General features: G+C 40.3%; 2 protein-coding genes across 2 annotated transcripts in view; one reads left to right on the top strand and one right to left on the bottom strand.

Moving 5' to 3' along the window:
- Window positions 1-1,993: 1,993 nt before the first annotated feature.
- LOX (lysyl oxidase) lies at window positions 1,994-15,025 on the top strand. The gene is made up of 7 exons (XM_023944365.2): window positions 1,994-2,810; window positions 3,141-3,249; window positions 4,584-4,721; window positions 6,924-7,080; window positions 9,469-9,564; window positions 9,718-9,833; window positions 11,312-15,025. The coding sequence occupies exons 1-7, from the start codon at window positions 2,087-2,089 to the stop codon at window positions 11,316-11,318; spliced, it is 1,347 nt and encodes a 448-aa protein (XP_023800133.2). The 5' UTR covers window positions 1,994-2,086; the 3' UTR covers window positions 11,319-15,025.
- A 3,454-nt stretch (window positions 15,026-18,479) lies between these two features.
- SRFBP1 (serum response factor binding protein 1) overlaps window positions 18,480-25,076 on the bottom strand; it is a 70,589-nt gene continuing 63,992 nt past the window's right edge. Inside the window, exons 5-8 of the mRNA XM_023944364.2 lie at window positions 21,957-22,038; window positions 20,344-21,082; window positions 19,905-19,942; window positions 18,480-19,201 (exon numbers count right to left, since the gene is read on the bottom strand). Of these exons, the coding sequence (XP_023800132.2) occupies window positions 19,011-19,201; window positions 19,905-19,942; window positions 20,344-21,082; window positions 21,957-22,038 (1,050 nt within the window). The 3' untranslated portion in view covers window positions 18,480-19,010. The remainder of the gene's footprint in view (window positions 19,202-19,904; window positions 19,943-20,343; window positions 21,083-21,956; window positions 22,039-25,076) is intronic.

The following is a 25,076-nucleotide window of genomic DNA, read 5'->3' as shown; positions in this document are numbered from 1 at the left end:
CCAATATCATGGTGCTGTCTAGCAATGGTAACAAGCACCCACTTGGCTATTGGATATGTTCTCAAATAGGAAGACTTTGCTGTCTTTGGAGCACTGGTGCTTTGAGTGCCCAGTGTTCCTCAGTGCTCTTCAGAATGACCATTTTGCAGTGAGAGTGGAGCCAGCAAGCCTGCTGTGGCAAGCAGCCGGTGCCAGCACCATTTAGAGCCAATGACCCCCGTCCACGGGGGGACCTTTTGCATGCAGGGTCACACCACTGATTTCAGGGTGGTGAAAGTACTTTAAAGATGAGCACTGCAACCAAAAATTCTATGGCAGTGTAAATCAGCCTTCACCATCCATCACAGCCACAATGTGGGACCACATTTTGCTAGTTTTCTATTATAAAGTGTGCCCCATTTAAAGTAAAATGCAATTCAAACAAACTACAGCAAATGACAGGAGAACTGTATCAAGAACATCAAAATCCAGTGGCAAATATCCACCTGGCCAGTAGTAAGGTGTGGACTGTTAACCTGAACTGGGGGAAGCTGGCAGCAGTCCCAGGTTGCCCTAAATCTACCTGAGTAAGGTGAAAACCTCCAGCCCAGGCTGGTCCTCATGGACAGGGTTCACTTAAATATCCTCGCCACCAAACTTTTGGTGAAGGAGAACTTTTGTGTATTCTCCTCAATTCCTTTGCAAGGATTCATAAGCAAACAGCCTTTGGAAAAATACACCCAAAAAGAAGTTTTGGCTGAAATCCATGGACCTTAATTCATTTGCCTTACTGGGTGATTGTACTTATCAAAACACAGCCCCGATGAACTCTTGCAAAAGCAGGAAGGAAGGGAGAGGCTTTCAGGCCGCAGGCTGCTCCTCTTCCCCGGCACAGTTTTGGGGAGACACTACCCAAACTAGGTTTATTTGTTCTGGTGATGGGGCTAAGCCTCTCCCATGTGAAATTTCACTTTTCAATGAAAACTTACTCCAGGAGGAGCATCGCCAGTATATTTCTCGTGTGACTCATATGCACAAAACCCAAAAGTCAATAGTCAAGAGTTTATTTGATGGAGGTTTTCTCCTAATTAAGAGGTCATTAAGGGGATCCGACTGTTACTCAGCGCTGAGACGAAGGTCACCAGCAGCTGCTCCAGCCCGGGAGATGTGCAGTCCAGCACATTTTCCAGAAACATGTTTCCTCTCTCGCCAGCGGCCCCTTCCCCCTCCCCGCCACCCCGTTTCTAGTCTCTCCAGCGCTGATGAGCTAATAGCATTTTTCCTTTGCATACTTTGGCGCTGCCCCACGGCATACTCTGGCAGCCTACGTGTGTCTGAGCGCGCCCGCCCGCCCGCCGCAGGCTCGGCACGGCTTGGCGCGGCTCGGGGCGCGGGGGGAGGCAGGGCAGGGCAGGGCAGGGCAGGAGGCCGGCAGGGAGGATGGGCAGGGGGGATGGCAGGGAGGCCGGCAGGGAGGATGGGGAGCCCCCGTGGCCGCGCCGGCTCGAGCCGCCCCGTTCCCCCCGAGCCGCCCCCGCTCGGGGCGGGCGGGCGGGCGGGCGGGGGGCGGCCGTGGGGGAACTGTCAGGGCCGCACGTTTCCAGCCGCATTACGTGAACAAATGGCGGGGGTGCAGCCAGCCCAGCCAGCGGGGCTTGTGTAACTTTGCGAGCGTGCCAGCAAGTTTAAAGTCCCTGGTCTCTCCTCCTCCTCCTCCTCCTTCCCTCGCTCCAGACACCAGCGCGGGCCGGAGGACGAAGAGAGGCTGATTGTTTGCTCCGGCTCCCATTCGCATCCCCTCGCCTATAAATACCGGGGAGAAGAAAAGCCGCTCTCGCCGCCTCCCCCCGGGCCGGGTTTACTTTCCGAGGGCCCGACCCGCCCGATGGCACCTCCCGGGTGCCGCAGCGCCTGAGACCCCGCTGCCCGCCCGACCCTTCCAGAGGCGCAGCCCGCACCCCCCCGGCCTCCCCGCACCGCCCCCCCCGCTCCATCCCGAGCAGGAAAGGCGCCCCTCGCTCTCCTCTCGCCCCCACCCCCCTCTCCCCCTCCCCTCCCGGTTTCGCCCGTATCTCTCTACCCGCCGGCGCCCACCAAAGAGGAGAAGATGCGTTTCGCGCCGCCGGGGCTCCTGCTCGCCCAGCTTCACGCGTGCATCTACTGGAGCTGCCTCTGGCCCGCCGGCTGCCAGCAGCAGCAGCAGCAGCAGCAGCCGCGCCGGGATCCCCCGCCGCCCCCCGCCGCCTGGAGGCAGCGGATCCAGTGGGAGAACAACGGGCAGGTGTACAGCCTGCTCAGCCTGGGCTCCCAGTACCAGCCCCCGCGGCGCAGGCAGGCGGCGGAGGCGGCGGGCAGCCCCATCCTGCTGCTGCGGAACAACGGCACGGTGCTGCCGCGGAGAGCCGCCGCCCGCGCCGCCGCCCAGCCACAGCCCGCCGCCGGCAGCCGCGGGGGCTCCGGCGCTCGGCACTGGTTCCAGGCCGGCTACCAGCCTTCCTCCGGGGGTCGCGCCGCTGCCGCGCAGCGGAGCCCGGCGGCCGCCACCTCTGCGGCCCGGAGCGCCTCGCCGGGGGCGCCGCGACCCAGCGCCGCAGCCAGCCCCGCCGGCGGCACCGGCACCGACGGCAACGGGAGCAGCACCGGGGCCGGCAGCCTGCCGCCCCTGAGCAGCTTCAGGCCCGGCCGGGAAGATGTCATGGTAGGAGACGACCCCTACAACCCCTACAAGTACACGGACGATAACCCCTACTACAACTACTACGACACCTACGAGAGGCCCCGCCAGGGCAGCAGGTACAGACCCGGCTACGGCACCGGCTACTTCCAGTACGGTAAGAGCCCTCCTTTCCGCCCGTCCCGTCCCTCCCCTGCCGGCCGCACGGTCCCCGCGCTCCGCTCACGCCGCTCCCGGCGGGATCACCGCGGCCCTGCCCGGCCCTGCCCGGTCCGGGAGAGGGGCGAGCTGCCGATAAGCAGCCGCGGGGCGTCGTGCTGGCCATGAGGTGTTTGGGACAAGCCTGAGCAAAGGGGAACGCGAGGTTAGCGGAGAGCAGGGGTCCGCAGCGAAACGGCGTCTCCTAACGACTGGGATGGTAGCCAAGTATTTGCAAACGTGTCCTGGGTTGATCTTGCTGTTATGTGGTTGGTTTGATGAACTGCAGGTCTCCCTGACTTAGTCCCGGATCCCTATTACATCCAGGCGTCCACATACGTCCAGAGGATGTCCATGTATAACTTGAGATGCGCTGCCGAGGAGAACTGCTTGGCAAGGTAGGCATCGTCCCGGGATTTTGCCCGTTTGCTGTGGCTTGCTGTGCTTCTGTTTCCACCTGTGAACACGGTGAAGAGTGGAGAAGGGTGAGGTTGGAGGGCTCAAGGAAACAAAACACAGCCCTTTGTAACCTTCCAAGTTTGTGGCAGGTGGTAGAGCACGCACATCAGAAAGCAATCCTGCCACATTCGGGAGACAAGCTGCAGATCTCCTGAAGAACCTACGTGCTGTGAGAAGTTGTATTACATGTTTCTGTTGTCAGGATCACTTGAACATTTCTGAGTTTTATGAAATGGAGGCACCTAGAAAACCACTTCAATCTGTTGATTTTCATCTCTCTCCTCTACTCCCACAAGATCATATGTTACTTCATTAAAAAAACAAAAAAAAAAAGGAAAAAAAAAAAAGGAAAGGAAACTTAAACAACAAAACCCCTATTCTTAACCAGCACAATTTACTATTAAGATTATAATAAGCTAATTGTTTCTGGGCCTATGCCTTTTACTGTCTCCTAAAGCTAAAATCCCTCTGAAAAGTGTTTCAAAGTCTCTTAAGGGGTTGAAATAACAGCTTTGTTATGAAGCTAGGTCTTGTCCAGTTGGCAAAGAGAGATTTTTCCTGTTTTGTTTGGAAAGAAATCAACATGGCTGTTTTTAACCATTTTAACATGTTTGATACCTTATCATGCAAAACAGATTTATTTATTTACCAGCATGATTACTTTTTGCAGACTGTTTCAGGGTCTTGCTCTTCACTTGCAGAAAAAGAAAACATGACATAAGAAGCAGTATTTTTATTACTTTTTTTGGTAGCTTCACAGTGAAGACTCATTGAAGTGTTCTTGCTGGCTATTAGTTGATTGAAATATTCCAGTATTTAAAAGAGTATAGATAATAGCTATGCAGAATAGGAAAACACAGCCTGATTCAGATAGGTATTATTTTTATTTTTTTTTTACAGTGGAATCAAACATCTGTTGTGTGATCTTGCATGCACAGGGAGTTATTTAGCAACTAATAAAATTCTGGTTTTTGGTACCACAGTAGTTTTACAGCTCAGCAGTGATCTTCTTCATAGACAGAGTTAGTCAGTGGTCAAGCTTCTGTTTATAAAATTAAAAACAGATCTGAATTTTAGTCAGGTCTTGGTCGGACACCAGGAATTTCCACACCATATGGAATTTCTCTGTGAATCTCCAATGCATGAGGCTTATGGGGCCTGAAAAAATCTCTGCTATCAGTTACTTCTGATACAATAGAAAGCATTTTCCAAAGTATTTCTTGCGTATACTTACGGCTTTTTCCTTTGTTTTCTTTGATTTGCATCATTGCAGTTCAGCTTATCGAGCAGATGTCAGAGACTATGACAATCGGGTGCTCCTGAGATTCCCCCAAAGAGTGAAAAATCAAGGCACATCGGATTTCCTGCCCAGCAGACCCCGTTATTCGTGGGAGTGGCACAGCTGTCACCAGTGAGTGAAGTGCTCAGTATGGCATCTTCTAATTATGCTTTTCACTAACAAATTGTCACGTATAAGGGGACATTTTCTAAAACTGAAGTGAAGCAGTGGGAAACCATGGGGAAACTTTAGCCTTTTATGATCCGATTAATTTTAATTGTGGTAATTACTCTTTGCATGTAGTGATAATCACTCTATACAGACACATGAAACGAGGATGGATACAAAGCTCATCCATATGTTTGAAATTCTTACAATGTGTAGATTCAATATAAATATAAGTCTGAAATGAGATTTGACAGTAGCACTTTCTCCTTTTATTTTACACGTAGTTCACTTACATTTAAGTGTAATCAGTAAATAAAAGTCCCAACCATGTTAAAATAAATAGAAACCCTAAAATGTACATTTATTAGCATATTTCCTATAATACCACATCATTTTAAACAGTGACCCATACTTCTTGAGCTGAATTTAATGAGCTAGGTCTTCACAAGGAATGATCTGATCAGTTTGGAAAAGAAAAGCTATTGGGCTGACTGATCCCATTATCAATAATATGATATTTTGACATAGCAGCATTGCTTTAGGAATAGTATAAGTTGTAGCTTTTCAGAAAACTCATATGCAGGTTTGTTCCAATATTTGCTACATCTCAGCAGGGGAATTTATAAAATATTAGAATTAATTACTCAGAATACTTATTTCCACCTTACTTAAAGTCCAACTCTGCTCTTACAGGCACATAAAGGATAACTTAATCTTTTTAAAAATGGCATGCAATGTGGGCTTGATGTGAAGGCCTCTGAGCCAATGGATTACTTCTCTCAAGGTTCAGAAGCTTTAGGCATTGAATGAAAAATCAGTATCATTAGAACAATTTCTTTCAAAAAAAGACTCATCAGTTTACAAATCTCTAAAGTAAGCATCAAAAAGCTAAAGCTAAATCAAACTTAGCAAAAACACGTCCACAAATGCTTTAGCTAACCTCTATCCCTAAACAAAATCTTCAGCAAAAACAAAAATCCCCAACCTTGTGCTTCCAAACTTGATAAATAAGTGGATGAAATGGCTAGGGAGCAGTAGCAGTTTTCCATTTGAGAAAAACAGTTTCCTGCTGTGCCACAATAGCCCAGCTATCACTGTCCAGATGCAGAGTGTCTCTGATATTGATTCAGTTCTTGGATAGAAAAGGCATTGCCTGCAGAAAAATACATTTCTCATGATCATTTCCATAACATTGAAGAAAATTCATTTGGAAATGAACTCTTAACTGCCAATTACTTTGGCTAGCCATCAGACCTCAGTGTTAGTCATCACCATCTGTGGATCAGTTTTAGTGTTCTGCATGGGCCTGCTTGTGAGGCTCCTGTGCTGCTTTGTTTTACCATTACACTTGAACTTTGTTCAATTAGGCCTTTTTCATATACCTCTTGGGCTGAAAGCATTCAAAAGTAACTGCAGCCAAATGCTGCGAAGACACAGTGCAGGTAGAAAAGACAAGTTTATTTTCCCACACATTTGGAAAAAGTGGAATTACAAGAATATGAGGTGTTAAAACTCCACAGTAAGAGCTAGAAGTCACTTCGTGTGAAAGCAAGAAAAATGCATCACTTTGTCCAAATCAAAAGCAAACACACTTCTGAAGCAGACAGCATTAAGTATAGGCTGTAAAAGTAGCTGATATTGAATAAAATCTGCACTGCCAGTACACAGAAGCTGATTTCTTCATGCAGATTTTGTCTTCACCAATGTTATGAATGTGTTACATTGTCTGTGGGCCATGAAAATGTGAAACCAAATGGTTGGTTTCAAGTAGCAAACTTCCATGGAAATTATAGTATGTAAATATGTAAGGTAAGCATTCCTAGCAAAACTCTGGTTAAAGGTACATGACCTACTTCATACTTGCTATTGTTATTGGAAAAGAGGTGAAACAGAAAATTTTAGAAAAACAGTGCTGCTATGCAATCTTTCCTATAACCAATTAAAACCTTTTATATATGTGTGTGTGTGTACACACACACACACACACACACACACACACATATATATATATATATCTATATATGTGGGAAAGTTTACTAACACACAAGTTTTGAGTAGTAAATAAAATTTGTCCAGAGTTAACAGGATGTAGATTAAGCAGGAATATGTGAAAATGTTATTGATAAGATCTGATTCACCTCTAATAATCTATCTATGGTTTAACAGACATTATCACAGCATGGATGAATTCAGTCACTATGACTTGTTGGATGCAAGCTCACATAGAAAAGTTGCTGAAGGACACAAAGCAAGTTTCTGCCTTGAAGATACTTCCTGTGATTATGGATATTACAGGCGGTATGCATGTACAGCACACACACAGGTAGGAGCTGTGTTGGAGACAACCAAGTGTCTTTGCCTTTCCTAGTCTGTAGCTGGAAACTCTTCTGCCAGTCACTTGATGCCCGAAATGAGCTGATGCCCTAACTAGCTTCTGAAATTCCCCATTATAGAGACCAGGTACTAACCCGGAGACTGATAATTCACCTGTGGGTTTCTTATTAAAGGGCAGTGACACTCACTAGTGTAGCAACACTGGTAACTGAACTATATTGAAGCACACCACAAGTTCTTGTGGCAGTAGAGCTGGTCAGGCTTGCTAAGGGGCACTCAAGATATCCCAAAAATAAGCTGTTTCCAGTGTTCATCCCCCCAACCTGATGTCCTTGGCTGGTGCCAGGGTTCATAGCTGGTATTCTTTCCCTTGCGGTGTCTGAAGAAGTAAGGTGCTGGATTCCATTAACACCTGCTGCTGCTGCTGGCTGGCAGTCTGGCACGGAAATCTCAGTTTTCTTCTGTGCCTGTACAGCAGGAGGCTGTTGAAGGGAGTGGCAGCTGTGTGATGTTATGATGGGTCATGTACAAACGTAAAGCCAGGTGCCAGGGCTGATGAGGGGAATGTGGAAAATGGAACATGCCATTATGATAGACAAATCCATGCAAGACCCCTGCCTTGAGTATTGCTTCACCACCTCTCAGAACTGCTGAAGAACAGCTTAAAAAATCTTAACCAGCCAACTCCAGCAGAACAAGGTTGATCAGCAGTGTAGTATGGCTAAGAGATTTCATAAACTATTCCATCTGGGAAACCAGAAGAGGAAAACTTGACTGGTTGTGAATTGAAAGAGGAAGTTATTGATATTTACTGACAATTGTTGATGTTTCTGACAATATATGAACTTAAGACCTGTGAGGCAACAGCTTTAAAACAGAGGAGTGCTCTTTGGACACATGAATGAAGTATTAAGTTCTTCGACATTGGATGTTGCAGAGATCAAAAATCTCCATGGGCTCAAGAATTTACACAAAGTAGTGGATGTTATTAAACACAAAAATCTGATGGTATCCCATGCCTTAAATACATGCCTGGTGGAAGGAATTTGGCTTACAATTTGCCTTACACATCCCATTGCTTATGTTCTGATCTTGTTAAGCATCTGCTGCTGACCACTGTCAGAGACGTGACACTGAGCTTTGATGGATCTGTGGTTTAACTCAGTGTGGCCATACGTACACATAAACTTGTATCCCTTATTCTGCAGTTTCTAATCTAGAAGGTAGTTATTCTGTCACAGAGAAATGACAGCTATGTTTCACTGGCTGACGTGTCCACATTTGAATTTTAACTATAATGAATGATCTGCAATACATAGAGGCTTTGAAGAGGTTTTATAAATACCTTTTCTACTTCTGTAGACTATGACATCTAACTAAGCAACATCCATATTTTACAGCTGGAGTATTTGTGTCACTAGAATCATGGCTGTGTCAGCATTTCCACTGGAAGCCCGTATTTCAGGGGTTTGTAATTGGACTGTAAAACTTTCCTCCAGCCTCAGACTTGGCACAAACATGCAAGAGTCTGAGCTGATCACCAGCTGGGTCAAGAGGGAATTCCTGCAGGACTTGGGTTTTCTGCACTCTGTGTGTTTCCAGAACAGATCAGTTCTGCCTAGAGCAATCTGTATAGCCCACACCTAAAGACACTAGATTTGAATCACAGATACATTCATATGTGGGGATTCTTACTAATACTCCTAACAACAAAGAATTTTTCAGAAAGATGCATTGGGAATAAAAGCTACATTTTCAGTTCCCTCAGATTTTGTGTTACTATTTGCCTGGAGAGACACCATTTCCATACAAAGCTCAGTGTGAAAATGGCTCTTAACCTTACTATTCAAAGATGGCACTTGGGCAGAGTACATCCATAGCAAAAAATTGTGTCATTCCTAAGGGTAGAGAGAGGTTCCAACATGGTGATCAAGTCTGACTGTACTCATGACCTCAGAAGATACTCACTCGACATTCATAGATGCTTACCTCCAGTCTCTGGTCAATTTTCATTGTATTTTGATCTTATGTAAAGAACAGGAAACAGTAACATCAACAGTTTTTATGTAAAAGGAGTACTGTAACAAGTGATGATAAGAAAATGCAGATACATCACAGATGAACAACTGTCAACATTACAGGTGTTTTTTTATGCATTAATAATAAAGGGCTGTCCATCATCATGGTACATTGGACATAGGTGTTCTAGTTTAGAGACACAAAAATAAAATGGCAACTAAAAATAAGACTCATTTTCTAAGATATTTTCTAAGTGAGCTGTGATAGTTAAGTGAACTTCAGTCTGAGTGTCCCTAATGTCTAGAGTGTCACTGTTTCTAAAGATTAATGTTTTTTAACATCCATCTTCATTCTTAAGGGTCTGAGCCCTGGCTGCTACGACACTTACAATGCTGACATAGATTGCCAGTGGATTGATATTACTGATGTAAAACCTGGAAATTATATTCTGAAGGTAAGTGTATTGGGAATGGGGAGCTTTGGGGTTTTTTTGGGAGGTTTTTCTTTTTTTCTGTTTGAAGAAGCAAATCATATGCACGCATCCTTTGGCATCTAAGTTACCAGCTGAAATGTGGCAGTAGACAGCACTTTGCTTTCTCCCCTCCAGGTGAGTGTAAACCCCAGCTACCTGGTGCCTGAATCCGATTACTCCAACAACATTGTCCGCTGCGACATCCGCTACACGGGCCACCACGCCTACGCCTCCGGCTGCACAATTTCACCGTAAGTGCCTCCGCACTGCTGGGTTTTCTGTCACTGTGCCCCACTGTCAGTATTTTGTTTTGTGGGTTTTGGGAATTTTTATATTTCCGGGAATTTTGCTCTTGCACTTGTGCTGTTGTGTATGTAACACTTTTCAGAACTGCTGCTCCTGTCTGGTCTGCTAGGTAACGACCTCTGGCTCACACACCTCCTTTGTACTTGCACTGGGACCTTGCTGGGATCATTCAGTACCCTTTTACAGCACCCACACACAACTGAGCAGCAACAGTGCTCATTAAGACACTCTGAAAAAATCCCACATACCTATGTTACTTTGCTGCTGCTGCTTACACAGCAGCCACCCTCCCTGAATCAGTTCTTTCACACACCCTCCATTTACAGTTTTGCTCTTTTAAAAGTTTAAGCAATGCCAAAATTATGCCTTTTTTACATTTTTTTTTCCTCCAAAAAGGCAAAGTTGTTTAATAAATGTCCTCCTGGTAGGTCTACTGTACCTTAGTATCTGTGAAACACAAAAAGATAAACAGAGAAAGCAGTGTTCTGTAACACAGAGGTAAGCAGTTCATAGAACACTGGGTTAGTTGCTCATATGAAATACTTATCAAGAGACTTCATTTGGATTATATAAGGAGTGAGTATTAACATTGTAAAAATGTTCATATGAAACAAATTCCAAGCAGTAAGTGGAAAGTAAAACAGATGACCACTGTAGTGTTTTACAACAGTACCAGTGAAGGAAACAGACTGAATTAATGTGACCTGCTTAATTAGCCTGTAAAATATGCATTCCTCATTGAATGAATTCCTATCCATTCCTTTGCATTAGGAAATCAGTAGTAAAATGAGGCAAACCTATATTTCATGCTTTTAACTTCTAGTCTCCCCATCCTACCTCTGAAAGTGTTACTGAGTACATAGAATAATAGAATGGCTAAGGTTTGAAAAAGACCTATTAGATCATGAAGTCTGGTCATCAACCTCGGATCACCACCATGCTCACCATTAAACCATGTTCTCCAGTGCCATATTCATACAACTTCTGGATGCTTATGGGGATAGCGACCTCACACTTCCCTGGGCTTGCTGCTCTAACGCTTCACAACCCTTTATGTGAAAAAGTTTCCACTGATATCCCATCTAAACACCCCCTTGAGGCCATTTCCTCCCATCCTGTCTCACTGGTTACATGGGAGAAGATACCAAACTACACCCCACCACGGCCTCTTCTCAAGCAGTTGTAGAGAGTGATGAGATCTCCCCCCAGCCTCCTCCTCCCAGGCAAACACCCCATAGATATCTGTGTATATGTATGTACACCATACTTTATACCTCTCTCAGGTACATGTTTGTGCAGGGCTAGGAAGAAAAGTCTGTTACTGTTGTCTGACCTGTGCTTTCAAGCTGACAAGTGGGTGTTTAGTTCCTCTTCCCCTGCGTGCCTGCTCACCTGCATAAAATTATTTCTCCTCTTTCAACAGATACTGAGAAAGATGCAAGAAAAATGGATGAGATGGTGCCAAATGTTTGGAACTGAAGTATCATTATACAAACTTTACTAGGATGCAAACACTATAGAAACAAAACTACAGAACATACGCAGATAGATCCACACACCTTACGTGACTTTGAAGCACTTCTGCTGCTTCTCAACCAAAACTTAACTGGATTTTAAGAATCTAAATTGGCATTACTTATATTGCTATTGAAACGTGTGAAACTGGTGCTTCATGTAGAGATATTTTAAATTTTGATAATCTAACTCATTCATAAAAACATGGGACCATTTCTTAGCTCCTTCAGATTTGGAGTTTATGTGGTAACAGACTTCAGTGGGAATTTTACTGGTGAATGAGTTAAACATATTTTAAAAGGTAGAAAAAAATGTACACAAAATGAATTGAATAAAAAGTCAAGAGAAAGTAGTAATGTTAGCTATCTCAGAAAACACCATAATGAAAAACAGATTAAGACTAATGATACAGTACCATTAAAAATTCTTGCTACGATACATTGATATGAGAGAAGTATGTTCAGTTTTCAAGGAATATTAACATATAGCAGAGAAATACATATATATTATATATATCAGTTATACCCCTGCAAGAAAAGTTATGTTTACATTTTTAATACATTAGAAGAGTTTCCATTTTCTTAAATGAAAAACAGATGGGGTTTTGAAATAACACTGTTCATCTGTGAAAATTAATGAAAAAGCTTACCCACCTTTATATGTTCAAGAAACTTTTCAAGGTGGTACTCTTAAAAAACTTCTGCAAACTAAATATGGATAAAAAATACCTGTCAAGAAATGGGCTCTTGAAGATGATGAAGAGTCCCTGATGCGGTCATCTGTGAAAAACATCCAACTTGAACAGGTTAACCATCAAAATAATACAGGCAGTTAACTCAGGTGGCACCACAAACAGAAGTAGGTCAGAATCTCTTAGAAAGTATTTTTAGTGTGAAGAAAACCTACTACCTGCTTCCCCCTTAAGTACTGTAGTTGACTTTAAAATGTGTATCTCAGTATTCAAAATAACAAAGTTGAAATATAGAGAGGAAGAGCAAAAGTCAGTGTATTGACATCCTACTTTAGGCTATTCAGGAACCAAGTGCAACATTGTTAAGGGGAAAAACTTCCAGCTGAAATTAATGTTTTTGCTGAACTGCTTAACTGGTGCTGGGTATACTACTCCTCCCATCCCCAAATTATTTTGCTTTTGCAGTGCACCCTGCTGTAAGCTACAGTAGCTGTGATTTTTGTTTTAAACTGTGAAATGACATATCACAAGGGGATCTGGTGGTTTTTTTCAGATTTCTGATCATGTAAAATGAAGAATCTACTTTTGGAACAATGGGACCTAGAAATATTGATTGGTGTTCATTAAATTTGATCTGCAGTTCAAAACACCTAATGAAATACTGGAAGCTCAATAAATTAAAAAATAAAAAGGAAAAAAAATGTGCTATTCAATATAGTTAAAAACAAAAAAAATCTGAGGAGTATGGAAAGGTTTTATTGTCACTATTGAGAATACTTCAGGCAGTATTTGGAAATATTTTATGTATTAGAACCCTATGGATTTAATTTGGAAGTTTGATGAATTACCATAATATCCTTCAAGGATCAGCTGTTCTTTAGAATATTTATTTATTTCCACTTTAATCATAACTTGGTTACAAATTTGCACAATTAGAACTTTAAAAGGACCTGAGAACCAGCAACCTGGTGATTACTACCCACCAGTGGGAGAGGGTGAGGAACAATATAATTTATACATGCAGGTCCCTTTCTGTTTGCTGTGAGATCCATTTTAGCAATCTGTAACCAGTACGGGCAATGAACAGAAGCAAAATTCGGAAACTTGATTTATGAGAAAACCATTTGTTACCTATGTCTACAAAAATGAGGGCCTGTTTTAAAGTCCAGGCTTCTGAAATTTCAGCCCAAAGAGTTTTTAAGTTTAAGAGGTTTTAAGGGATGCAAGTGCATTCACCTTTCTACAGACTTAGGTCAAAACTGGGGTCAAAGTGCTGAGAGCAGCTCTGGCAATGGACACAAAAGCTACTGAATGGCAGCCAGGTTGTGGGCACGGGCTGCTTCCTGGGAAGAGGTGGTGTGCTCGTACCTCATTGTGCCTGATGCTGGATGTGGGATATGAGAGCACTAACTGGAGACGGAGCAGCCGCAGGAAGGGGGGTACCCCTCGCTCATGACACACTCACCTGCTCACACGTCTGTGCCCAAACCACGTGCAGAACTCCACTGAAGTCAGCAAGGAGCCAGAGGGCCTTGAGCACCTGTGTAGATGGAACAAGTGGGAATGGCCTCATTTGGAAAGGTGTTGAATGCTGTAACTTTGAATATTGGGGATATTGGAGCTACAAAAATGTAGCTTTTTTTTTCCGTAGCAAAGTATTTTATTTGTTTTGAAATGTGTGTTAAGCAACATGACACTGATGTACAATAGCACAAAAATTGCCTAAGACATGAACAGAAAAACAAGGGATTTTAGGATTAAAAAAAATGAAGGAATGTGACTTTAACCCTGTCTAACTATAGTAAATCACAAAGCAGTAGAAGTAGAAGAGTTTATTATATAGCATGTGTAGAAGTAGTTTTAAATAGGGGAGCGCCAACCAATATTTTCAGTATCTTGGCTCTGCAGATTTGACACCTTACTTTTTGCATACTGGAATATGTTTTCGGGATTGTGTGCATTTTTCTTCAAAAACATTTTTAAAAACTGTCTTTGTAAAAGCTTTTGTTTTAAAAGCAAGTTATATTTGGATTCCATTTTACCAGACATCAGGCTTATTCCCTCGCCTTTGAAAAGCATGTTGACATTGGCCTCAGTGGGAGCAAAACCAGATTTGAATTTTCTGAGATTTCTACTATGAATTTGCTATCTTGCAGTCTCAAATTTCTTCTGAAAAGCCAGAATGTATAAATGTGTGTGAAACAATAACCTCCCACACTTAAAACCTTTACTTAAGAATTGCACATAAGGAACATTATGTACGTCAGGCTCATTAGAGGAAGGGTTTGTTATGTATTTTTTTTTAATCCTGAAATACATTTGATATTTGCGTATTTCTAGACAAAAGTGTAACAAAAATGACAGACTGGTCACCCATGGAACCAAAATATTGTGTAGATGATATTTTTGTGTTAGGAAAAGTCTACTTGTTTTTTTCTCTGCTCCAGAATGAATGCACATATCAAGTGTACCTTCCTATTGTCATTCATGCATTGTTTGCAGTGTGCTCATTCAAAACCAGCAGGGTGGTTTTCATAAATGAGACATTGAAAGGTGGTTTATCCTGTGTCTCACATTTATGCCAAAAAGGCATTTTAATTTTCTCCAAATCCTGAAAGGTGCTGAAAGATTTTAACTTGAATTAAAACCAAAGAGTATGTAATTGGGAGGTTTTTATTATGCAACTAAGTGCTACAGATACAGTGAAATGCCACTTGTTTTTGCAACTTTCTTGAAGACTTCATTATTTCCTTCACTTTTCTTGAAACAGTCTTAATTTCAGTAACTTTGCATCTTTATCTGAAGAGCTCTAATTTATAATATTCAGGCACTAGCTTTGTATTCTTCATTGCACTTTCATATTCTTGTGTTACATGCCCGTATTATGGCAAGTTTATGTGAAAATGACTTGAATAAAATGTTTCAAGCGTTCTACTTGTCGAAGTATTACACTTACTGCACAGGCCAGATGCATCTCTCAGTGAGAAGGCTTCAGTTAAGGTTGTTATGTCTACATGAAGAAAATCCTGTCTTGCTGATGTGGTGTCTGAAAAAATGTCGCAAGAAGGTAGAAAGAAGAAATAAAAAATTACGAGGCATGATAAATTACCCCTCATACTACACAAAGGATTGACATGTCAAGGCTGAACAGGAGGAAATATATGATTCATCTGGACACACAATTTCCTTATCATATCTGTCTCGGTAAAAACAGGAATTAAAAAGCACATTCAGAATTTCTGCTCCGAAAGTATGCTTTCACAGAAAGATTATTTGAGCAGTACATGGCAGGAAGTCTATGTACTCTAGAAAATTGACCAACAGATAAAACCTGCAGTTATTCCAAACACATTTTATCCTGTTACTCACATCCTCCCAGTACAAGCCAGTGTCCTGCTGCCTCTTCAGTCTGTATGCTAAACTGATGAAACAGTCTGAGTTGTGAAGCATTGCTTGTCCCTTCACTGGGGGACTGCTACAGAAGAGCATGGTTAAAAAGCTTGGAGACTTGTTCTAATATGAAGTCGTCAAACACTTCAGTATCAAATAATTGGCACTCTTGGCTTCATGTAAATGGAGATAAAACCAATGTAATATCTTTTAAAGTTTATACAATAAATGTAGAATTATTTCAGCTATAACCCATTTTGTGTAATGTTTCTCAATTGAAAAATTACTTCTTGTCCTACTACTTATTAGAGCTGAGAGCTGAGAATTTCTCCATCTGCTGTTCCTGGACTAGATCATAATATGCAAACTCTATTTGAACAGAACCTGGAGTAGATCAGAATCTGTGCAAATACATAAATGCAGTAAAAACTGAATTATGACAATTGCAGAGAGCATATTCAAATCTATTGAAAATATTTCCCAGTTCCCAAGTACCTTATACCCCCATTCTGCTATCTCATTTTTACATTAGATCACCTGCCTAGTATCCCAAAATGAACTACCACCAGTCTACATTTGCAAAGCAGCTCAACACTTTTGCTTAATAAAGTACTGCTGTAACTGAATTTTCACTCAAGACCCTTTTTTCCTGATCTAATAATTCCATAAAAACTGATTAAAGAGATAGTTATGCCAGTTTGGAAGTCACAAAATGGTCCCATCAGTAATACACACACATTTTGTATTAAAAAAAATCCAATCATATTTAAACTAGTGATGACTATCTTAAAAGATACTGAAAAATCTGAGATGATCTTGTTGGTAAGCCTGAGGTGAAAAAATTGTGCAGCTGAAGCAGCCTAGTAGTATCTGACTGGTATGTACCTGGTTAAAGACATTTCTTCATGGTATGGTACTGAACTGAAAAGCACAGTTCTCAACATTTTAAAATCTAATTATCACAGAAAGAAATAACTTCCCATGTTGCTATAAAAATAAATTGCTAGTACTTTGTGAGAGGTCTCTGTCTAAACAGTGCTATAGATATGAGTTAAAATCACATGTATGTTGAACATGTTATATTGTTATAATGAAGAAAAAACATTCTGAACTTTATCAACAACCTCCAGGCAAGTTCACTGGGTTTATCAGTCCACAAACGAATTTCCCAGTTACACGTAAGAGACACTATCAAATCTCCACCATCACTACTTGTTTGTATAATGAATTAAGGCTGTGATCCAGGTGACTCACTAACCACCAGCAGAAAGTGGCAGTAACCCATTAAAATACAAAGCAATGCCAGTATCCTAATCTCTCTTCTCTCATTCATGTTCAGTGAATGTTATCTTTTTTCTTTTCTTTAAAGTAAGAGCTCAGAAGTACTTTTGAAGAAAAAAAAAGAAAGGTTGTTTTGGTAAGTCAGGCTTCCTTCAGGGAGAATTCTGTGGCCACCAATTACAGCTGTAATAATTCAGTAAGAAACTTGCTCAAGTGACAAGATAAACCAATAATGCTCCTAGATCTTTTAAGCACATGCCAAAAAAACACTTTAGAACTTTAGCTCCTTAGAGTCTTGAGGTTTTTTTTCAAACTATTTGCAATCTTTAATTCTTAAATTCATCTGCTAAAAGAAAGGTAAGCTGTCCACGAAAAGCTGTTACAGCTGATAATATCTACCAAAAGGTACTTCTCTTGCCTTACACTGGAAGCAGAGAAGTCACATACCAAACCTTTGTTTGGTGTGACATTCATCTAGGACTTACTTGCTTTTTTATTTAAAACTTTAAGGATTAATGTTTGCATATGAAAACCTTGAATTTTATAGAAAGCCGGTAAATGCATGGCTTCTTCTGTGAAATATAACCCTACAAAACCACTCTAAACATTTTTCTGTGCTTTATTTTGAAGCTTTTGGCCTTAAATACTGTTCCATACGGTACAGTGAAAGTAACAGCACCAAAGCCACTTTGAAATGGAAGGTTGGTTGAATTTATCATTCCTCTGGGAGGCAAAATCATTAAAGACAGTTACATGTAGTGACAATTAGATATACTGACATTTCTTCAGTATACAGAAAAGAAACCCTAACTAAGTGGGGCAAACCATGCCTAAATATTAATACAGAACAGACCAACTTGAAGGTTTAGTCTTCAGGAGCTTAACACAAGATGGGACATGTATAATGTAGTATTATCTGTGCTTACTCCAGGGCAAGGATCCTCGTACTGGCTAGCAACATTTTCTAATGCTGCCCAGAAGCCTGCTGGCTTTGCCTGAGACACTGGAAAAAACTTGTTTTTTTCAGACTGCAATATGTAGGAAGGCCATCTACACCTTAAGGGATGACATATTCTACAAGTTTGCAGGGATTTAAGAGCAGACAAATCTGAAGAAAGGAAATTGATAAAGGATTATTAAACACCCTAAGTTACAATACCACAAGATGTCACAGAGCTGTAAAACTGTAAGCCTGAAGAGATGCATTTTGCATGATGTATCAGGGTGCGCTCCCTCTATCCTTAAAGCATCCCTTTTTGGCTACTTTCAAAGATACTAGGTTAGATGGGCCTTTGGGGTGATGCAGGGCTTTCCTTAGGCATCCCAAAATGCTACATGAATAGCACAGTTCAGTCATTTACCAAGTTTATGAATTAATCTGATTATGAAAGGTAACTGTACTGAAATAAACAACACTATTAAAAATTAATTACATGTTCAGAATTTCTTTTTAATTAGGTAGTGGGAAAAGCACCTGAAGCAGTATTTAATGTATTTTTTTATGTCAAGTCCCAATCAGATGAACTCCCAATGTCAGACTGCCACTTTAAAGTCAAATCTTTCTTAGTGTACAAGCTTTTTTCAGGTTTTCACATTCTTTCAGAAAGTGCAAGACACACGTTGAAGGATCCAGACATACCTACCAGAACAAAGTTTTAAAGACACCTTCTCATTTCTTCAAATTGGCAGTATCGTCAGAGAACAGAGATCACAATTTAAAAGCACAATACTTTATTCTCTCCAGAAATTTTCATATTATGCTTACAACTGATTTGACTTTTCCAGCTATCCAACAGACTGATTAATTTATGAAGTTTCTTCAAACAGAAGAATCTTTTACTTTGTCTCAGTTGAGATGTTACAATACAGAACCTTTCTTTTGAAAACCAAATTCTCATGTAAGTAGCTTTTTTTACATACAAAAAACCCCCTTCCAAACCCCTCTCCAAAGAATCTGTAATATTCCTACAGGGCACAAACTATGTTCCTAAAAACCCTTTATTCACATTTTGTATTAGGGTATACTGGCACTGGTGGCACTACATAATTGGACTTAAGAACCAGCCCCAAATAGCCATTACATTAATCAACAGACAGCACACAAAATGAATGAAGCAATCTTGATATTCTAAGATGGTAAACAATAGTTGCAATTTTGTAGGCTGCAAAGGATATGGACAATATAACAAAGAAGTTCAAACAGCAGTTTAAAAAAAATTTTTTTGAACCTCCATGTACATATAGTCTAGTCATCAAATTTAATTTTTTTCCCCTGGAATGCTGTAATTTGAGACATTTGCTCTCTGCGTCTCCTGCTTGCTTCCCATGAAGGATGAAGAGGCTGCTCCAAAAGTACTTTCTTATTGTTGCACTTAATATCCCCTGAAGCTTTTGCAAATGGTTTCTTCTTGAGCTTTGTTTCATTTTTAAGGAAACCTGTGCGAATACAAAAAAACCAAACCCATTAACTACATCACGAACATTCATAAAAGTATGCAAACTACCTTGGGATTGCAGATATTTTCAAAAAATTTCATAATGAGCCATGGGGAACACAATCATCTGAATATTCACAGCAAGATTTCTTCATCTTGCAGCCTGGTAAATTGCCACTAACTAGACTGCAGACAGTAAAGATTTATAAATACTGCACTCACAATTTGTGTAGACAAACATTCAGCACATTCTAACCTTTTTTCTTCACAATAAACCAATGACTGTTACACAATGTAACTTAATAAGACTGGAATTATATCCTCCACCCAATGAACTCCAAAATGGTACCACAGAATATAAATGGAGTTAAATATTCCATATTCAGGAGCTATTGAGGAAATTACTGATGAGATAAGGTACTAGTTACATATCTAGTACTTTTACCTGTGCACAAGTCACGCTAACTGCTTGACAGACAGAAAAAACATTTTCTGGTGTAAACCTTAAGTATTTCTAATATGAGAAAATAGAAAATAGCACACAATATCCACTGATTAAAATGAAAGCTGAACAGTTTGACCATTTTAACAACAAATGTTAAAATATGTTCCATAAACTTGAAAAGAAACAAATTAACGCCCATCATGAATAGATGAAAATGGTTTTTTCCTCTCCTAATTTTACCAGGTTAAGTAATACATACCTGTTCTCTCATTTTTGAAAGGCTGGTCTTTAGTATTTCTAAAAAAAGAATGAGAAATTAAGATTTTTCAAGAAAATTGTAAGATTACAAACACCTGCAAATAAAGAATCATCATGCAATAACTTTTCAAACATAACATGCCAGCTCCTTCAATAGTGCTCCACCCATGTTAATAGTAGAAAGAGAAGAATTAAAAAGTGATTGAATTTGGGTGTAGATCTAGTTAGCATTCCTATGCATAAATCAGGGCTACTGTGAATATAAAAAATATGTATTTTCAAAGAACTTTAAGAAGACTAGTGAGTAGTTTCTGGGAAAATGTTGTAGGGTTTAATGGGCTGAAATTCTCTGTTTAGCAAGGACTATTAGAAATCACAGCCATTTCCATTACCATGACAAAGGGAGCGAATGGAGAACATAGCATGGGGAAAAGGTTTACCTTCTGCTCTGAGATTTCTGATTGGTGGTAGACAAAGAACTGCAGAACACTGACTCCAGCTTGCTTGCTTTTGCAAGTGGCTTTCTCTCTTCCATGATCAAATCGTGGGCTGTCCCAGACACTGTGGTCTTTTCTGTCTTTGTTGCATTTTTCTGAACACTACCCTTTCCTTTTGTTGAAGAAAAATTATTAACTGCTGCTACTTTTTTCTTTTTTTTCACTTTGCCAATGAAGAAATCATCATTGCTGTCACTGTCAGAATCTGATGATTCATTATAAAACCTCTCCTCAGTACTATCATCAAAGTACTCCTTTTCACTGGGATGCTCCTGGTCACTATCATCAATTTTTTTTTTAATTGCATTTAATTTGTTCATACTCATATTTTCTTTCTTTTTTTGATAGCCAAGTTTCTTTTCTGTTTTGTTTTGAGTAATTGTTTGCATTTTTACTGCCTGAAATGAAGGTTCTTCTGGAGCATATGCTCTCTCCGTTTCCACAGTTTTCTGCTCAGATTCACTCTCACAGAGCTCTTCAACCACCTTGTCAGTTTCTATTTTCATGCCTGTTTTTGTTTTGTGTTCACATCCCTGCTGTTTCTGAGGCTGCTTAGAAGCTTGGTCATCCAAGCTGCTGTTGGAATGTTCTGCCGATTTAGGCTGTTCTTCTGACTGATCCTTTTTCATAGGAGTGCCTTTGTCTGGGTTCTTTCTTGCATCCTTAAAAGCTTTAACAGCAGCTGTATAAGGGGCAGAAAAATATTTTGTTGCAGCTACACATGAATTTACACAAGTTATTTTTACATAAGAAAACATTTTTTCAACTTGTATATGATTGTATTGAGCATACTTTGAATGTCCTTATGAATTATTTACCAAACACATCGGACAAGAGATACCTTAGACTACAGTATCAACAAAAGTGAAGGAAAATCCTTGAAAAATATTATCAATTAAATACACAATAAAATTTGGGTTAAACTATGAACTTCTCCTTCAAAAAATAATCTGCAGCTGATAATCATGCTCACTTAGGGCACTACTTTTTGTTTAAAATTGCAAATTAATATCAATTTGTTCATATATAATTAAATGGATATTTGATATGTTCTGTTATTAATGAAATAACTTTGTGATGTTACTACTAGGACTTGATCCTTTTTAACATTAAGTGGAAAATTCCAATTTCAAGGAAACAAGAGGAAGCCTAAACAACCAGGAAAGATATCCTAAGAATTCTGAGGACAGCCTTCAAGGAAGATTAAGAAAGTAATTTGTAAAACCTTTTAGGTGTCTTTGAAAACCCATTGGTAATGATCCATTTATGTTCCTATTTAATGTAGAAACACTTCATTACATCTCCATTTCATTTTTAGAATTCCCATTTTAAGCTCTGTTTGTTCAACACCCTATATTAAATAAATGTCATGTTGCATATTGTCACACATAAAGCCATATAAACAGTTTCAAGTTTGTGGCTTGGTTCACTGCAGCTAATTAGGCTAATTACCTAATTTTGTGGGTTTTTTACTTTTGTTCACATCAGAAACATACATGAACAAGGTAACACACCAGTTACAGATATAATAGAAAATTAAATAAAATGTTTCATACCTTTAAGTTCAATAAATCTAGGCTTCAAGGTGGGGTGTGTTGCAAGTCTTGCCATGGCTCTCTCAGCTGCAGTACAGTCTGGCTACACAGGAAAAATTCAAAGGCATGAAGTCAACAGAACAGTCAACTTACACAGTTCTGTGTCAGTTACCCTACAATGCACACTAATGTGATTCTCACCAGGAACTGAATGAGAGGGAAGCTTACGACACTAACAAGTACTTTATTTTTCGTGTATAACCGTCATTCTTGATGCATTAAAATCTGGCTGCCTAAACATTGACAGAAATGTAGCAGATACTCAACATGTCATTTTTCTCAGGTACTGAACAGGTACAACATAATTTATGTTTTCTTTAAAACGTATCAGACACATCGTTCACTGATTTTACATTTACTATTTCATACAAGAGCAAAGAAAATTCATGAACTCACTGAATAAAGTACTGGTAGAAGGCATTCTGCTTGAAGGAATGCAACAGCTCCCAAGATTTACAGTATTGGTCTCATTAAAGTTGGCAAAACTACACAGCAGATATTGAAGGAATACATGTAAAATGTTAAAAGGCAAGGTCTAACTTGATTATAAAGACAAATACCCTTAAATTTGATGTGGTAGAACACTGGAACTCTGCAGATTGATTCAATGCAGAAAGCAGAAATATGATCTTGTTGCTTCAATTCGACAAAAAAAAATAGTAATAAAATAGAAATAAATAAATAAATAAATATGTAGTTTCTATTCTATTCTGACTTCCTCTTTTATATACTGGAAATCACAGTTATGACACGTTGTAAAAGCTCTCATTTTCAGGTTCTTGTCATCACTCTGCTTGAAAAACAAAATTAAAGGTATCTAAGACTTTTCCAAAGACAGCTTTGTCTTCTATTCTTTTTTCTGTGAAATTGCCTGTTTGTTTGTTTCCTTCTTTCTTTCTTATCTTCTTTTTTGAAAGGAGGAAAAGTAGGTCTAACAGATTTGTAAGAAAGCCACCTTTATCAGGAAGATTTCTTAAAGCCTGTAGTGGAATACTCTGGGAGAGAGTGGAAGAGACATACAAAAGACATACCTTTCTCTCTTCTTCCTAGTGGTACTGCAATGGACACACATTCAAATTTTTCCTGTGATTTCAGCTTTGTGCTATGAAGTATCACAGCAGAAGCTACGAGAACCAACAAATGATGGTACTCATAAAGAGCTAGAGATGTGGCCTGTGACGTAACCTGAGCTGATTTTGGTGCCATCAGCTCAACAAAGCATGCTGCCTCTCCTGACCCAAGCAATCACCACAGCAGATGGAGCCCAAGCCACAGGTGTTACCTGGTAGATAACAAGGAGTGTAAGTGCTACTGGCCCTGTCCTGGGATGGAGTTAAATGGTTCACAGCAGACAAGATGGTGCTGTGTTTTGGATTTGTGAGTAAAACATTTTAGGGTTAGTAGCACATCAATGTTTTAGTTATTGCTGAGCAGTGCTTGCACAGCATCAAGGCCTTCTCTGTTTCTTGCTCTGCCTCTGCCACAGGCTGATGCCTGGTACAGTTGATCCACATGGACCAAAAGGACATCAAGTCCTTTTCAAGTCACGCTTAGCAATAAAAGCTTGAGGTAGCAAAAGGGTATGGGGATGTTTGTGGTTACGACAATTATCTTCCCAAGTAACCATTATGTGAAGTGAAGCCCTGCTCTCTGGGATGTGGCTAAACATCTGCCTGCTAATGGGAAGTGGTGAATAAATTCCTTCTCCTTTACTTGCACATACAGCTTTGATTCCCTCCTTGAAATGTCTTATCTCAAGATAGAAGTTTTTCTGACTTCTGCTCTTGGGATGCTCTCCCCATCTCGGCAGGGGAGGGGGTGAGTAAGCAGCTGCTGAGTACTTAGCTGCTGGTTGGGGTAAAGCCATGACACAACATGATACCCTGTTGGTATTTCATATTTAAAGCAGCTGATGTGATCCATGTAAGACTGCTCAGTGGTGAATATTACTTGTTTGCATGTCCATTTTCTTCCAGCAGAACCATGTAACTATAAACAATTATATATATATATTCATTGCATAAAGACAGATGGAACACTTTCTACCAACTGCTAGTGCGGGAGAGTCACTCTCAGTGCTTTGGTCTGAAGAAAACAGAGCAAAAGAAGGCACTACAAATACACCAGAGTCTGTACTTCGAAATGCAGGAATACTTAACTGGTTTGCCAACCATAAATCTTCTTCCTCAACCAGTGCAAAGCAAATCCCATTTTGTAATTATTTTGCCATCGTTTTAGAGCTTATAAAATATACTCTATGCTCAGCCATATTTCATGTTTGAAGTGTAGAGCATCTGGAAATTCTAGTACTTTCCTTTCCCCTCATGTCTCTGCTACTAAAACATTATTTCTTCAGGTCAAAAAAACCTGGAAAAATGATCTTGCTGAAGACTGTCTATGGAACGATGAACACTGGCCAGAGGGGACAGGTCAAAAGATGGGTCCATTTCCAAGGGCCACAGACTGGCTTATTTTCAGGCTAGCTTAGCTCTGAAAACTTGAAATCTGAATTTCTATCCCCATGTGACAGTGCTTCATGCTGCCACCAGATTCTTGGGACAGAAAGCTCACATTTCTGAAGATCATATGCTATTTTCTTTGGAGATTTTCCTATAGCTGGAAAATCTATTTCTGAACTTAATTAATACACTTTTTCCCTCAGCTACTTCCTGTGGGTTTTGAAAGAATATACCATAAAGTTCAAAAAGCAGAAGCAGCAGCTTCTGTTCAACATCTGGTGTCTTTTAATTTAAATATCTATAGAATGATTTTAAGCATATATAGGCCAATCCATACGGAATAACCACATTTTTTTCCTTAGAGCAAAATACTTCACAAACACTACTCATACTGATAGCCACCAGTTAACAAACGCAAAATATGATATTCACATTCTCTCAAATTTCTCATTTTTCAGTGTATGAGTTTTCTGGTTTTGCTTTGGTTTGGGGCTTTCTTGGCACAGCCTGTGCTCAATTAATTTTCCATCAAGTATTTTCCAGTATATAAAACCTTACAGAAATATAGACAATACAGGGGAAAAAAAAAACCTAACAAAGAAATGTCAACTTTACAAGCAAG

Source organism: Cyanistes caeruleus, chromosome Z (genome assembly GCF_971803275.1).
Source record: "Cyanistes caeruleus chromosome Z, bCyaCae1.hap1.1, whole genome shotgun sequence".
Classification (NCBI taxonomy): Eukaryota; Metazoa; Chordata; class Aves; order Passeriformes; family Paridae; genus Cyanistes; species Cyanistes caeruleus.
The sequence above is the reverse complement of the archived record's forward strand: the minus strand, read 5'-3'. Positions and strand labels throughout refer to the sequence as shown.